The sequence below is a fragment of the Cheilinus undulatus genome, linkage group 12 (assembly GCF_018320785.1).
Source record: "Cheilinus undulatus linkage group 12, ASM1832078v1, whole genome shotgun sequence".
Taxonomy (NCBI): Eukaryota; Metazoa; Chordata; class Actinopteri; order Labriformes; family Labridae; genus Cheilinus; species Cheilinus undulatus.
The window spans coordinates 25,509,377-25,526,145 of record NC_054876.1 but is presented as its reverse complement, the minus strand read 5'-3'; the positions used below and the strand labels follow the sequence as shown (position 1 = coordinate 25,526,145).

Genomic DNA, 16,769 nt, shown 5'->3' with positions numbered 1-16,769 from the left:
ACTGCTGACTCCACCATACAGTGCCTTTTGCATTTTTGCCTTTACAGTGACTGAACAAATCCAACAGAGGTCTAGGCAACTGGTGCTAGTAATCTCAGAATCAGGGAAATGAGGATCACCTGAGTTCAGTGAGCATGTCTCAAGTGATTGTGGTACAAAGACACCTATGTCTGGAAGGTCCAGTCACTGATTAATCAGTGGTCCTAGCTACCATTGCACCATGAAGACAAAAAAACCATTCCAAACAACTCAGTGAAAAGGTTATTGAAAAGTGTAAGCAAGGGGATGATGCAAAAAATTTCCCATGCACTGAACATCCCTTAGAGTTCGGTTAAATCCATCATCAGGAAATGAAAGGAATGTTGCATATATGTAAACCTGCCTAGATCAGGCTGTCCTCACAAACTGAGTGACTGTACAAGAAGGAGACTAATTAGGGAGGCCACCAAGACACCTATGACTCCTCTGAGGGAGTTACAAGCCTCAGCAGGTGAGGTAGAAGAGACTAGACTCTGTATAAAACAACTGTTGCCCTTGTTCTTGACCAGACAAAGCTTTATGGGAGAATGGCAAAGAGAAAGCCACCCTTGAAGGACACTCATATTAAATTTGGACTAGAGTTTGCCAAAAGGAATGTGGGAGACTCCATGGTCAAGTGGAAGAAAGTACATTGGTTTGATGAGACACTGCACATCACTAAAGAATTCATGGCTGGACTTGAAAACACTGGATCCCTGAGTAACCTGGCAGAGCTTGATTTTTTTTTTTTTTTTTTTTTTTTTTTTTTTAAAGAATAGAGTTAAATTGCAGTGTCCAGATGTGCAAGCCTGATTTAGACCTATCCACACAGACTCAGTGCTGTGATTACAGCCAAATGTGTGTCTGCTCAATACTGACTTGAGGGGGTTGAATATTTTTGCTGTCAATTATTTTTAAAATATTTTTTATTACATATTTTTATTTAATTGACATTACCTTGTAGAAATCTGTTTTCACTTACACGTTAAAGAGCTTTCACTGTATTTTTTTTTTTTTGTCAGGAATGCCAGATTTTATTGACCATGATTGCTTTATGAAAGGGTAAAACATCCCAGAGGATAGAAAACATGTGATCACACACACTTAAAAAAGGCATAGTGTGACTGCATAGTGTGACTAACCCTGACAGTGATGACATCCAATTCAGATGGTTTGAGATGCTGACAGCAACACTGACCACATTCTGTTACCATGGCAATGTATCAAAGTCTAACCCAGACATAATTAAGTCTATCCTTTTGTTTTACGTCATGTCATTCCGTTTCTCTGCGCCTAGTTTTTCATGACCATGTGACCTTTCTATTTTCTTTTTACTCCTCTCTGTCCTCACCTGACTTTCAATTCTTTTTATCACACCCTCAGGCTCTTTTGTATCTACCTGGGTGAAATACTACTGCACATACCACCGTGAGCCCAAGAGGGTCACTATGGTCCTGTTTGATCCTAAATCTGGAGGGAAAATGGTGAGTATCCTTCGCCATTTAAAAAAATACAGGGACAATGTACGTGGATATTCAGGCTTGATTTCTGTAACTGTATACCAGTAAATATCAAAATAGGAGGGCTTTTATGGCAACAGCATCATACACAGTGAACTGCACACAAACCCTCATAAAGGGACAGAAACACAACTTTCTATAACCTAAACCTTTGATTATTTGCTCTCACTTCCTGCCCTGTTTATTCCAGTGGGATGCTCTTCAAGTCTCATTAACGCGTTCTCTTCCCAGCAGAGCTCAACAAGCTCTTATTGTGTGTTTGGGAAATATCTGCTTTATTCCTAAACACATACAAAACACGTCAATGATTATTTTCCATGAAACTGCATGTGCATTTTAAGGGCAGAACGCTTTTCGGTTATTATAAAGCATCCGTAGAAAATGTCAAGGCTTGTGGTAGTCCTCCACAGTCAGACTGTTTTTGACCCATGGTACCATTTCACACTTTTGCAGAGAGTGAAAAATAACCACCTCTTTTCCTCAGCAGCTGCCTCAATAGATTAGAGTGCAGTGTTTAGAGAAGGCAGCATGACTCTGACTATTTTCTCAAAGTGTTATCACCCTCTCCACCTACATACTCAAGAACCAAAAGCTGATGCATGTTCAGGCCTGTGCTTAGAAGGATGTTGAAGTTTTTTGACTTAGCGTTTAAATGGAGCCAACGTGGAAACAGTGAGAATCCCAGAAGCATTTTAATGCAACACAGCCACATGACAAAATTCATAAATGTTAATCAGAAAGCCAAAAATGGACCCAAACCTAGGCCTTTTAATGACTTAATGAATTTAATTGTATCTACTTGGTATGCTTTGCTTAGTTTGAATAGTGAGTGCACAAAATATTGGTAGAAAATTCAATAAATTGAGCTCAAATAGATCTGAAAACACATAAAAAAAGAACTTTTCATTCTTATAAAGGATAGAAAGTTGGAGCAGTTCTTGGAGCTTTCACAATGCCTTTACTATGTGAAGAATAAAAACACTGAAGTTTAGCTCAGTAGAATGAGTACCTGTGTTTTCTAGGTTTCATATCTTGGGATGTGTGCTATGCACAGAAAGGACAAGAATTATTATTTAAACCTTCCTGGTAAAAATCTGTGTATACAGATTCTGATTTGAATGCTTTCATTCATTCATAGCATTTCATTTATAGATTCATCAAACATGGGTGTAGGGTTTTTTCTGCTTTTGTTTTTATATATACATACTTAAGACTTCACAACCAGCCAAGACTTATGGAAAATGTCAGATCTTCTATTGCCAGCTACTTTATGGTATCAAACAGAAGCCATTTTTCTCATAGTCTGATCTGAAAATGCACCTAGGGAGCTGAATTTGCAAGCTACAACAAGAAATACTTCTTGTGTTTTTCTTTCTATATTGTAATATGTTTATCTTACAATCAGCACATAACAGATACAGTGTGTTACTGGGTTGCTTATGAAACAGGTAAGAAATTGAGGGTGCAGTAGGGTCTTAAAATCCCTGAAGAGTCTTAAAAAAAGTATTCAATTTAATGTCAGATTTACTGTATATACCCTGAATTTAAACTAGAGGTCAAACTGGAGAAGTATTTTTTTATCTGGAAGCCAAAAGTATAGACAAGTTATCTGTTATTTTCCTGAGGTCACTGGGAGATATAAAAAGCTGGACATAAACTAAAGGATTTGTACTCTCTGTAATGATGATTGAATTCGCCATATTGAGTTACAGAGAAAGATTTCTACCAAAGTATTATCTAAACCCCCTCTATGGTTAAATTAATTTTCCTTTTTCAAAAAAAAACAAAAACAAAAGTTATTTATAATCTTGGTGCTTTTTTGAATAATACTCTTCCATTTTTAAAGGATTTTTTTTTTCTATTTCAAACAAGGCCATCAGTTGGATTTTTGCTACTCGGATATGGAAAGATAACTTTCAGTCATCCTAAAGACACTTGGGTCAAAATAGCTGCTTAACTTTGACTAGGGATGAAATTAGTTTTCTTTAGGTTTCATCGCTTTCCATCCCTGGCTGATGTTAATACATTGTTTAATAGTTGGTTTTCAAGGATTTGTTTCCTTTTGTGAAAAAAACAGTCAAAATACCTTTTTGTTTCCATCACCATGTCATCCCCTAATTTGCTGTTAATGCATATGTCAAAATGTGTGTAATGAACTCTGTTTCTTCTGTCTCATTTTCCATCTTTTCAGGGAGAAGAGGAAAGCTTCATCCTAAAATCATGCACAAGGAGGAAGACGGACTCAATAGAAAAGAGGTTTTGTTTTGACGTGGAGGCTGTGGATAGGTCAGTCACTTTTTAAATTTTTGCCTGTTTACAGAATCATCTGATGATCCACCTCTAACAAATATTTCACACATTAAATAAATGAGTTCTTCATCCTAAAAGATTGAAGATGTCATAGATTTCATGGAAGTTACATGTTACGTAGCACTGCTGAAGGTTTTTCTAGTGAATTTACAGCTCCATCAGTTCAGTGACTGGTAGGTGTAATTGCAATGATAGACACACGGGGGAGCTCTGATGATTTAGACCGAAACACTTGACTCAGTTGACTCACAGGCTCTTCCTCCTCCTCCTCTTTCTCTCCCTTTTCTCCCCCTCCCCTCTCTGCTGCCTCGTCCTCAACTTCAATCTGCCCCCATCAAATCAACCCACCCTGTCATCATGCCATCCTCCTCTGTCCACTTTGCCTTATTGTGCGTTTATTTATATCCTGTTGTGTGTGGTGTGCATCTGTTGTTGTGTGTTTGCATGCATCCAGAGCAGTTTTGGTGAAGGCCTTAACATATATCACTTTTGGAAACGTGTGTTTGAGAGTGTGTGAATTTATGTCAGGTGCTGTTTCAGAATTGAAGGACAGTGTGTAGAAAGGTGTGTGTGTTATGTGTGCAGCAGTGTTGACAGCTGAAGGTGAGCTGGAAACCTATAAAGGGGTCTTTGTATATGTGTTTATGCTTGTATCTAAGTGAAATGAATCCTTTTTTTATGCCTTGTCCTCATTTGATCCTTTTATGGTGATGAAGCCGTTGATTGCTATACAGATGTCAGACCTCTGGTGCCTCATAATGGATATTTTTTGCTGTTATATAACTCTAAAAATTATTGCAGAGATCCTTCTAAAACAGCTGTGTTTATTTAAGGGGCGAGAGAAGCATTTTTAATCATTTTTTAAATCAGGTCTTTTTTAACTCTAATCTCTGGACAACTTTCTCAACTGTATGATCAACTAAAGGCCTTCTTTGAATGTGAAAAAGAAGGAATTATTAAGTCGGCTTATTTCAACAGGTGTTTTGAAGACACATACTGATGTGTTTATGTTGTACGTTTACTTATTTGCTCAGAAGATATTGATCTAAGAAGGTATTGATCATTATATTGAAATAATTCAATGTAGTTCTATGTTTGTTTGTGTGTGCATCTGAAGGTCGGGCGTGATCACCATGCAGGCTCTTTCAGAAGAAGACCGCAGGCTGTGGATGGAGGCCATGGATGGGAGAGAACCGGTAGGTTACCACGGTTACCAGTTTTGTTCTTATGTGACAGTGACAAAGAGCGAGCGAGACAGAAAGAGAGAGTGGGGGGACAACATGTAGGCTAAGCAAAACAGCTGCTCCATCATTAGAGCTCATTTTTGTGGCACTGGTCTAAACTGTATGTTGTCTGTACACTCAAAGCATAAATTTACCCATAAACAAAAAACGATGATTTCTCTCAAGAGCCCTGGAATTCATCTCAAGGGGCAAAAAATGAAGGAAAAGAAAGAAAATTGCATTTTTTTTTCTGCTAAAGTTATTAGTCTAATTCCACACTGTTCTGTTGCCTTTGATGTATGACAGGCTACTGTGTTATGAACCATCAGACCAAATGTCAGTCATGAAGAATATCTCTAAGTTTATAAAATTAAGCTTCAAAATCACAAGGCCATAAAATCTGCTCTAGGACAGTGTGGGTATGTTGGTTAAACGAGCTGAAGCTGTGCCCACTCACAAGTAATACGATCCTCTCAAATAATAAAAAAAATGGTGCTACAACCTGACTGGAGGAATCATCTTTTTGCAGTGCTGCTATGTTACAACTCTTTCTTCAAGCCAGCAACGAAAAAATCATGACAGGCAGACAGTTTCGAGATAAAAAGTCTATTTCATTTTCTCATCCTGCAATTAACACTCCAAGTATTCCTGATATATAAGTGATATTTACTTAAAAATAAAAGTCTTCAGTGATGATTAGAATGGGAGGCTTTTATTGTGACAGTCTTGGCAGGAATGGGATACTTTACCTATTTTTAGCATCGTGATACTAACAGACTTGAGGGATTTAACTGTTGCTGCTTTGAGCGAGACAAAGCCACTGTCTGCTTCTTTTTATCATTCAGGGCTAAAGACAAGTGAAATACTTTGGCAGGTAAGATGTTAGTTCCTTCAAGTGAAAAATAGACAAGCACTACAACAATCAGCCTGCCCCCCTGACCTTCCAGTAAACTATGGCCAAAGCACAGCTGCTGGACTCTGTGCCAGAACAGAGATGGAAGTCAGGGATTAATATTACAGTCTTTGATGAATCACCCTGTTATGATGCTTTTAATGACCCATAGACCCCCATAGCTGATAGATTTGGCAAATATACCTCACAATGTACAGCAATACTGCATTTAGCTAGCTGTTAATTTTAAATGAAGGCAGTGAAATCAGCTAATAACAGACTCTTTTTGGATAAACTGCTTGGTGATTTTATATCATTGTAGCATCAAGGGGGTGGAGTAATTCACTCAGGGCCCTGTGACATCATGTGACGCTACATTTGCCCTGCCCAAATTAAACCTTGATATGAAAGTGATGAAAAACATTTGAAGGAAATGCAGGAATCCAAAACTCAGACTCACTTAGTGTTCCACTCAGTGTTTTCACATGTTTACAGCAACTGTATTCCAACATATCTAGATTGTTTAGACACAAATTTTGGATTTAACTTTACAGGGACTTTAAAGGTTGAAGAATCAATAAACAATGACTAAGAGACATAATTACTCAGATTATTGTTGCCAGATTCCTCCATACTTGGTGTATGCCATCATAATATATCATTTATCTTGCTTTGATGCTGGATGGTGTCATGGTGCTGATTTCCACACGCTCATATTTACTCACATTCATGTCCAGACACCTCTTTTCTCCTAACCAGCATCCATGAAGATGGTACAAGCGTTAATGAACGGTTATATTGACTCTGTAACTCTATCTACAGAGTCAGTCTAAAGTCACAGATAACCACCGCAACTAAATGCAACCTTACTAAAAGTGCTTTATTCTTGACAAGCACGGAAAAATGGATAAAATAGAACCATGTAAAAACACACAATAACATGCAAATTAAAATTTGTTTTAAAGCCTGTGTTCTATTTTAACAGGAAGAAAAATATTTTTTTATTTAGGTCTTGCAACAGATAACATAAATTGTCACAATGTGAATGTCACTTTTGAAAATATTAAATTTTTTACAATATGACAAATCTGCAGTAACTCTTGAAAATCTGTGGCAAGGAGGGTCTCCCCTGGTAATAACAAAGCAGAGAGTCAACCTCACAGCAAGGTAGTTCATACTGATGAAGAATACGTACTATGCATACTTTAGGAGCACTTAAAGTCCCAGTTGGAGACTTTAAATTCACTCAGAATGGAGATTTATGAAATTACACTGTTGGAGTAAAAACAGCTCAGAAATGTTTAACACTGAGAACTCAATACTCCAGTTTTTTCTATGTACAACAGCTGTTTTAGGATGTGATGTGATGCTACGTCTTCAGATAACTTTGGTTAACAAATGGCACCATACAAACACAGATTAATTGATTGATAGATTGATTGATGTGGAATCATTCTCTCTTTATGTGCTAGTCAACAGAGGTGAAAAAAAGTACAGGAATATTTCCCTCAGTAAAAGAACAGTTACTCTTATTAAAACTAACTTAAGTTGAAGTAAAAATATGGATTTTAAAATGTACTCAAAAAGCACAAGTACTCAAAAAAGGTCTCAATTACAGTATTTAGTTACATTAACAGTATGAGGTAATTTAATTAGATACTTTCCATCCCTACACAGAGTAGACCAGTCTTTTGCATACTATAGATTTTTTCTCTAAATTATACACCATCTAGACATTTCTGGCATATTGCCAATCTTGCATTTGTTCACCCACTTCCCACCATTATTGGGTGGCATTACTTAGAACATAACTCGTTTGATGACTGTGTTACATACCTAGAAACGTAACTTGTTACACTACAGTGTGACCTACTGAGAAAAGCAACACATTAGAGTAGTTCTTTGTTACCAGAAATTAAAACCCTTTAACCACTCATTCCACTTATTGCTCATTAAAATGGCAAATATAGCCTGCTTTAATGAATGCTTGCATTAGAAAATAAGTATTTATAGCCTGCAGTTTGTCTGCCTTTGAATGTGTGGAATCTACTGTCGCTCAACAGCTGAGTGAACAGCCAATAACCAGTAACTCTGGGGCCTGATAGCATCACTAACAGAGAAAAAAACCTTAACACCTTTTAAATATGCTCACAATCTCACAAAAAAATTGGCAGAGGCATACGGTATAACACAAAGGTTGTGCAGAATAATTGTGTTTAATTATAACAGCTACACAGTTGATTTAGCTTTTTTGTAAGATATTTTTTGGGGCTTTTTTGCCTTTATTTTGATAGAACCGGGGAAGGGAGACAGGAAATATGGGGAGAGAGAGTGGAGGTTTCCAGCTTTTGTATATGGGTGCCTGCTTAACTAATTTAGATGAAGCAGTGCATGCATTCACAGTCTTTGTTTACCTTCAGCTGGCACACAACTACATGTCAACATGCGGATATTAAAGAGAGAAACAGAAATGGTGCTGATGCTTTGTGAAGTGCCTTTTTTGCTGTCTTCTTTTTTTGTGACTACAGAAGTTGAGGGAAATAGGTGAGGTTTTATTCAGTATTATTTCAATTAAAGGGGTGACCAATAACAAATTACTTGAGTTGCAAAACTAAGTAACTCATTGTAAAAAAGTATCTTGAGTACTGGACTGTATTAGGTTGATTTGTAACACATTACCCAAACGTTAAACATGGCATTAGAAATTACATTATGGCCAAATAAGTGCAAACTATTGGGGGCAGGTTCAAATACAGCCTGTGTTTTTATGCTGTACTTTTTGTAAACAAACATACTAACAATACAACAAAGCACAACACAACACAGCACAGCACAGCACAGTACAACACAACACAACACAGCAAGAACAAACAACAGGATGTCTGTCCATCCCATACTTCTACTCTGATTAAACGCAATGTCAGTGAACTTCATGCTGGCCGAGTTAACTCTTCTTAAGGTAAACCTGATCCACCTATTTAAAAAAAATGTCCTATCTTCAGTACTGAAATTGTTATTACCTCCACACCTTAAATGCCATCTTTAATAACAACTGCCAAGTCAATCTCTGTGTGAGATTTGAAACATTTTAGTGTATGCCTTCATGTCGATATTGAGGTATCACAGTGGATAGAGTGAGAGACAGAGGAGAAAAAGAGTGAGGAATGACATGCGAGCAAGACGCCACATACTGGATTGTGAACTGGATGCTCACTGGGTGCATGTATTCAACCACCAGGTGCTACTGTGTAATTGCTTTTTTAAAGGCAGCTGATACTGAAACTGAGCTGCAACAGATATGTTATTGGGGTCAATTCCAACTATAACATGTTTGTATTACTTTGCTACCTCTCATCAGAATGCCAATTTTTGGAGATAGATTAAAATGTTGCTTTTATTTTATATTAACAGGTATACAATCTAAACAAGGACAAACAGTCTGAAGGCAGTAAGTAGATCTTATTATTTCAAAATGCATTACTGTATTTTAAATCTCTGTGTTTTGTTTTGACCCCAAAAATGATGAGAATGATTAAATATATTTTATTCAGTTGCTTTCACTTTGATGCCTCACACTGACTCTTTCTGTGTCGCTTTCCTTCAGTGGCCCAGCTTGATGTGATTGGCTTCAATGTGATGAAGAAATTCATCTATGCAGTGGAGACTCGAGGTAAAATGATATCACTGTGCAATTAAATTGTTTTTACTTCCATTATTTTTACTTGAGTCATACTTGTTGCTTGAAGGACCTATTAGCAGACTTGTAGTGTAGTAGCTCACTTGATAAGTAAAAATCATTAAGTTAACAAGGAATAGAAAAGGGAAAAGTGTAAACAATACAAATGCTTTTTGGCTGACTGCCATGATCAGCCCCACACATGGGTCTGTATGTGACTTAGTGACTGCTTGCCTGCCTGCCTGCCTGCCTGCCTGACTGACTGACTGACTGACTGACTGACTGACTGACTGACTGACTGACTGACTGACTGACTGACTACTCTTTCAGAGCCTTACATACAGAGTTGTTCTATGGGTGGGGTTTTTTATACTCAAAGCTGCTTGTAATGAGTGCCTCTACTGCAGTGATTACCTGAATGTAACTTTATTGTAGTGTCAGATTTACTAGAGCTGGACCACATTTCTGTATGAAATAGAGAATAAAAACAACACTAAAAGCTTTTAATGATGTCAAAGATGTTTTTGCTCTTCTGCCAACCTGCCTCAGCATGAGTATGCAATAGTTACAGGGGAAAGGTTTAGTTGTTGTGTGAGTGGTTGTATACAGTGGCTTTTAGTTGAATGATTAGCCTGGACTTAGCCACAGCAGCAGTTTAGTTAGAATTTGACAGCGTGTCTTTATTACAGAGAACAACACTGAAAGCTTTTCGTGACAGAAAATATGTTTTCGCTCCCCCCTGGGTCTGCTTCAGCAAAGGTTTGTGATCGTTACAGGCAGGGCTTGACATTTACACCCGCCAACTAGCCAAATGTGGGTGGATTTCAGCCGTGGCGGGTAGCAGTGTGACTCTAACTAGCTACGATGGCGGGTTGAATTTATCAGTGTCACAACTTACGCTTCACTCAGAAAGTGCTTGTCAGTTAGCCCTTATGATTTAGGCTTGTTACGGATAGGCGTTTTTGGCGCATACAAGCTGAAAAGTGGCTGGTCTCGTCATCCATTTGTGCATTTTTACGCAGTGCCAAGGGCTTTCATGCTGTATGACACACATAAACATGACACTCACACACATATATGGACACACACTGGCACTGATGTGTTGGTAATTTAGACTGAAGGCTTCTATCTGTTTAGGGAAAAAGTTTCATAATGTTGGAGGATAAACTCAGACCTGAACTTTCTCCTTCTGTTTTAAAGCGCCTCTCTATCCATGGAGGATCAGCATGTCATGTCATGTGTTTGTGTGTGTGTGCTCAAGCTGTGTGTCTCTGTCGCTTGTGCGCGCCAGGGTGTGCAGTGTGTCTGATTATCGTTTGATTAATAGCCTGCTCCATCTATATTCTTAGTTTGTTGAGGGCGTTCTAAATTATAAAATCTCTGCAAATGCATGCATAATTTAAATGTTATTAATACCTTTGTTATGTTTAATGATTTGCCCTATATCGACCATTAACGCATATAAAAGATGAGAGAAACTCTGAAACTTTAAATAAGTTCACTGAGGCAGTGAAAAACAGAGGCAGAAGGATAAAAGTTTTTAACTGTTCACTTTGGAGTCAAAGGTAATTAAACTAAACAGGGATTTTTTTGCTTCTATCATTAAACAACAGACAGTAAAGTTGTTTAATTTTCTTCAAGTGTAAGCTTCATGCACCAAATGTAAGTCATCTATTATTTAAACATGTATTTAATTAATTTTAGACACACATTTGAAGAAATTTCCCCCATGAATTTTAAAGGAGAAAAGAGCAGAGGACAGGAGAAGTAGAGCACAGGTGTCATACTGTATCATACCAAATTTGGCATATAGCTCATAGTTTCCAACATCAAAATTGTGACTAGTGGAAATACCGAGTGGCTAGTAAGTTTGCAAAACCACTAGCCACTGTGGCTGGTGAGCAAAAAAGTAATGTAAAGCCCTAGTTACGGGTGGCATTTGCCATGTAAACCCCAAATTCAATGGCTGCTGCTGTGATAGCTGTTAGCTCAGATTTAGCTGTAGGAAAGCGGCAGTTTAATGGGAACTGGACCACATTTCTTTTTAAAACAAGAGCATAGATCCACACCGAAAGCTTGTCTTTGGAGAGAAGATGTTTTTGAACGTCCCCCAACTGGCCTTGGCATCAATTTTATTCACTAAGAAGCTCTGCCATTAGCAATCTATGGGAGCGGTAGCCTGTCAGCTCAACAGAAGCGCATGCATACAATGTTATTTTGCCTTGTTGCTCTGATTGTGACAGAGAACGTTTCTCCTATTACTCTTCTTCTTTTTTTTTTCTACTTAATTATAATGGTTAAAAAATCATTGTAGTAGACAGCTGCCATTAAGAGTACACTGCATTTTTAAAAATATATATTAATTAAAGAGAGAAAAAACTAAAAAAAACATACAGACCCACTTGTATACAAAAAGAGAGACAAAGAGAAAAGAAAAAGAACAAAGGAAAAGGTTAAATGAATACATAAAAGGAAATGGGGATGGGTAAAGGGGGTGAGTGCCTTTTTCTTAAATATCTTTTAATGCATTTATGGTATACAGTCTATCTAGTCAATTTTCAGGATAAATCTTATTCATTTTTTGAAAGTTATCTCTTATTTTTCATGTTGTTTTTTCAACATCCAAGGTGTGTTCTACTGTTTTAAATTAAATATTTATTTTGGATGAATTTTGTTGTTTCCATGTCCTTGTCACCTGCTTCATGGCTGTAACACAGAGAACGTTAAAGCGAGGGATATCAGCTTTGTTCATTGTCATTGGTGAATTAATGCCCAAAAGGTTTTCTGGTTTCAGATTTCCATTAAGTTAAAAAATATTAATACCTTCTCAACCTCTTTTCAAATTTGCTCACTATAGGGCTAGTAAAAAGCAAATGTATATAGTTTGCTTTTTGGTCACCACGCCCTCTACAACAATTGGTGCCTTGGATGGAGTACTTCCCATATTGGCAGGGTGTAATGAAATACCTCGTGCTCATCTTTCATGCAAATTCTTTCCAATATTTAGAAAATGTCTTTGAATTTCTATGCAGGAACTTTTTCCACTCTTTTGCCTCAATATTAATTCATTTGCCCAATTTTCTCTTACCTTGTTTTTAAACTTTGTTTTTGCAATTTTTTATAAATATTGGAGAGATTTCCTTTAGCTTTATTTCTATTTTGGACCAAATACTCTAATAATTCATTTGTTGTTTCATTCACTTCTAGATGTTGCATAAGGTAACCTCTTAACTGTAAAAATATGATGTGTAACTGTAATGTGAAGTTCATTTATTGCAGCTATTGTTTCAAATAAGGCTACTGTATTGTTTGTAATTAATTGTGAGTATGTTTTTAGCCCTTTGCTGGCCCACAAATTTAATATTTTGTCAGTCTTATTTGGTATAAAGTCAGGGTCGTGTGCCATTTCCCTGAGGAGTACACTCACTACTTATCTTTAATATTTTACAAGCTTGCTTCCAGTTTTAAATGGTGTTTAAAATACATAGATTCTGTCCACCAAGTCTTTCCAGAGCTTCTTTTTTTACTTTTAAATGGTAATGTCCCTATTGATAACTTGGCCATTTCTTCATCTAAATTAATCATTTTGACCTCTGTTTCCCCTTTCATCCACTGCATTATTTTGAGAATCTGTATAGCATAGATGTAATTTTGCAGATTAGGAACACTTAATCCTCATTCTTCTTTCTGCTGTAGTAAAGTTTTAAATTTTATTATCTGCCTTCTGTTATTCCATTTAAGTTATACATAATTTTATTCCATTTATCAAACTTTGACTTTAGTATTGGTGTGGGTATTGCCTAAAACAAAAATCTTGGGAGTACTATCGTTTTTAGTGTTTCCACTCTGCTCAATGTTCCATCTGGTATTTCCTATTCTCCTATTTTCCTTTCAAGATTTTTTTGAAAAGTCCTGCCCTTCCCAAATGCTTTCTATAGACGATTGTGACTAATGCAACGCATATATGAAATAGTCTATCTGGTGTGTCAGATCAACTATTTACTGCCGGCATAGCTTTATGTTTTACATTTTTGGGATCCTTCAATTCTCAACCCACAGACATTAGGGACAGCACAATTACAGACCCCAAAAACCAATCACTCTGCCAGAACGCACAATTCAGTCAGGCATTTCAACAGACATCCCAGATAGTTTCTGTCAGCCATATACTAAGTTTGAACCTAGTCTTGCTCCATGTTTTCTTGGTCCTAGATGAGATGTCTTTAAAGATGTCTGTTAAGATGCTACAGAACCATGCCAGTCGTGGTTGCTACTAGCAACAGAATGTTCGACTGAAACACAGAGGATGTGGATAAATATAGCACACACTTGATTCTTTGAAAAAATGTCTTTCAAAAGACTTCCTGTTGAACTGAATAACAGATTTATAGCATTTTAGGTATATTGAAGTGCGAATATTATCAGCTATAGTATTCTCAGAACTGTGCAGTACACAAACTTTTGCTGTGATCAGCTGGATTGGTATGCTCCATCTTTTCAGTATTTAACCGTCTTATATAATTTCTGAATCATCACTGTAGAGGTCCACAATAACACATCAGTATCTTTTTCTTTCATATGTTCTAACAGCAAGCTCTTTGGTTTTTATCCCTCTGGGGCATTTTGGAATATGTTCTTGCATAAGGCTCTTGTATAATAAAATGGTAATGGATGTTAAAAAACAGATGTAGATCTTGATTTGTAAATCTTCCATTCCCAAACAATCTCTCAAGAAACTTCACAAAAAGAGCAGATCCAGTCTTTTCTATTATTTTTGAAGACCCAACATTAATCCACCATGAGAGCAGGACTTGGCAACGTATATTAAGGTAACAATGGTGAGGAAGACCTTCCCTTCAACAGGCAGAAACCTTGGGAACTAGACCCGTATTGAACAGCCTTCTGCTCCATCTCTGTTGTGCTTGAAAATGAGATGAAATACAGAAAGAAGAGATGGATAGAGACAAATAGAGCAGAAAAAAGCACAGACTAATCAACTTAAAGGAAAGCTTTTAGTTTACCTTTAGTCCACTTTTTGCAGGAAAAAGTAGGCTATATATCAGAATCATACAACAGACTCAAATTTAACAGGTTTCATAGCAAAAGTCATTTTTGTTTGATTAATTTTGGGCTTAGGCCCTTTGAATTGGATAGGACAGAGAGTAGAACTGGAAACTACGAATAGTGATTTTGGAGAACGACACGTCGGAAAGAATCATGGGCCAGACTTGAACCCAAATGGGCCGTCTGCCTCAAGCCCCCCCCCCCACTCTCTGTGATACAGTAAAACCAGAATTTTTTTTCCCAGCCAACCAGTGGAGATCTGTCAACATCACAGAATGTGACATCACAGCACCTGACCAATAAGCAGTGGCCCAGAGCATCTCAAACTTCCCGTTGCCTCCAGAACTCACATTATGCAGTTTTAAAGCTCTTTTGGTATCAAATAAACAACTCTAACATTATAACTAACCAAGATGATGAAACTCACACAAAGGCAGATAGAAGTGCTAAATGGTCAAATGATGTCTGTAAAATAAGGCTAATTCATCTATCCCATACTAAGGGTATCTTCTTGACAAATAACTCATTATACATATAGGATGGTAATACTCTAGAGTGTAGTTAGATGTTGCCACAGGTTTGTAAAAAGAAGGATCCCATGGTAAATCTAACACATTTAGGTACAGTGCTTAACAAATTTATTAAACCACCTGTCATATTTGTCTCAAAGACCATCCAGCATCATGAAGTGCTTTAATGTGGAGTCTTTCATTTTCAGTGAGCTCTCCACATTTTACCATTTTGAACAGGAGTGAGGGATTTCAAACTGAATTCCCCCAAATTTGAGCCAGCTCACTGGGCTTCTCTGAGAAGTCAGAAATGAATCAAGCATAGCATTCAACCACTAAAACTCATTTTTCTGTTCAGGAATACAAATAAATAACCATAATTTGACATATTAATCTAGAAATAATTATGTGCTTTACTTTTTTCAGTTTTTTTTGTAAATCAGTAAATTTGAAAATTCATGGATAACAATAATGATTATATTTTAGCATAAAAAATATCATTTGGGTTAAAGAGGTTCTATATATTGGCGTATTAACCATTGCAGAAACATAAAAAAATGATTTTGGTAATTACCAATGCTGTTAATTTAGGGCAGCTGTGGCATAAACCTTACTTTGGTTAGGCTTAGGGTGGTCTAATAAATGTGTTAAGCACTGTACATTTCCAAGGAATAATTATTCATATAGGAGTGGTTTTTGGTAATTTTTTATAGCATTATAGTAGTTTTTATTGTACTGATTATTATACTTTATATCGTTTTTTATTTTTACTGTGAGCTTTACTTCTGATTAAGTTAATTAAGACTTTTAATTTGGTGATATTTTTAGGTTTTCTGATGGAATCATAAGGAAAAATAAATGATAGAAATTGTGAAATACATGTGATTTGAGTTAGTTGAACTGTTTTGTTTTACTTTTGTTGTACTTAAATGACATGAATCATTTTTTTATTTTATTGTCTCGTCACAGCGAAAATTCACTCAGTCATTTGATATTTTTTCTTTATTATTGATTTATTTATCGTTTAGAATTCTAAGATGAAATTGATTGTACCTAGATCACTTACATAGTATTCTGTAGCCAGTCATGTTTTGCCTCTATAAGAGGTCAGAATCTAAAGTCAACCTCACACACTGATGTCTCTCAGTAGACACTGCAGCCATCCCAAATGACTCTGTGTGGTTTAACCTGTCCCTGTTCATTGTCCTAAGTTTTATGGAAAAGCAGCAGTTTATCTTTGAAGTGTCATTATGTACCTCAAAAGATTTTTTTTTTCCTTTCAGTTTCAATTTGCTTTATTGGCATGAACAGATCAGTTACTGCCAAAGCAATGTAAAAAAGAAATGCATTAAATATTTAAACATACATAAATTTGCATAATAATTAATAATTTCACAAATAAACAATGTAAAATGATATAAATCTTTTCAATTAAATTTATAATTTATTATTATTATTATTATTATTATTATTGTTGTTGTTGTTGTTGTTGTCGTTGTTATTATTATTATTATTATTATTAATTATATTATTTCAATTATATTTATAAAATATTTT

At 36.3% G+C, this 16,769-nt stretch overlaps 1 protein-coding gene across 3 annotated transcripts in view; it reads left to right on the top strand.

Annotated features, from left to right (window-relative positions):
- LOC121518787 (rho GTPase-activating protein 26-like) overlaps window positions 1-16,769 on the top strand; it is a 132,159-nt gene that overhangs the window by 74,767 nt on the left and 40,623 nt on the right. For all 3 annotated transcript variants that reach the window (XR_005992672.1, XM_041801387.1, XM_041801389.1), the window contains 5 exons: window positions 1,402-1,502; window positions 3,730-3,824; window positions 4,966-5,044; window positions 9,375-9,411; window positions 9,568-9,633. Coding sequence is in view for 2 of the 3 variants with exons in the window: in XM_041801387.1 (XP_041657321.1) it covers window positions 1,402-1,502; window positions 3,730-3,824; window positions 4,966-5,044; window positions 9,375-9,411; window positions 9,568-9,633 (378 nt within the window). In the remaining variant the exon portion in view is untranslated. The remainder of the gene's footprint in view (window positions 1-1,401; window positions 1,503-3,729; window positions 3,825-4,965; window positions 5,045-9,374; window positions 9,412-9,567; window positions 9,634-16,769) is intronic.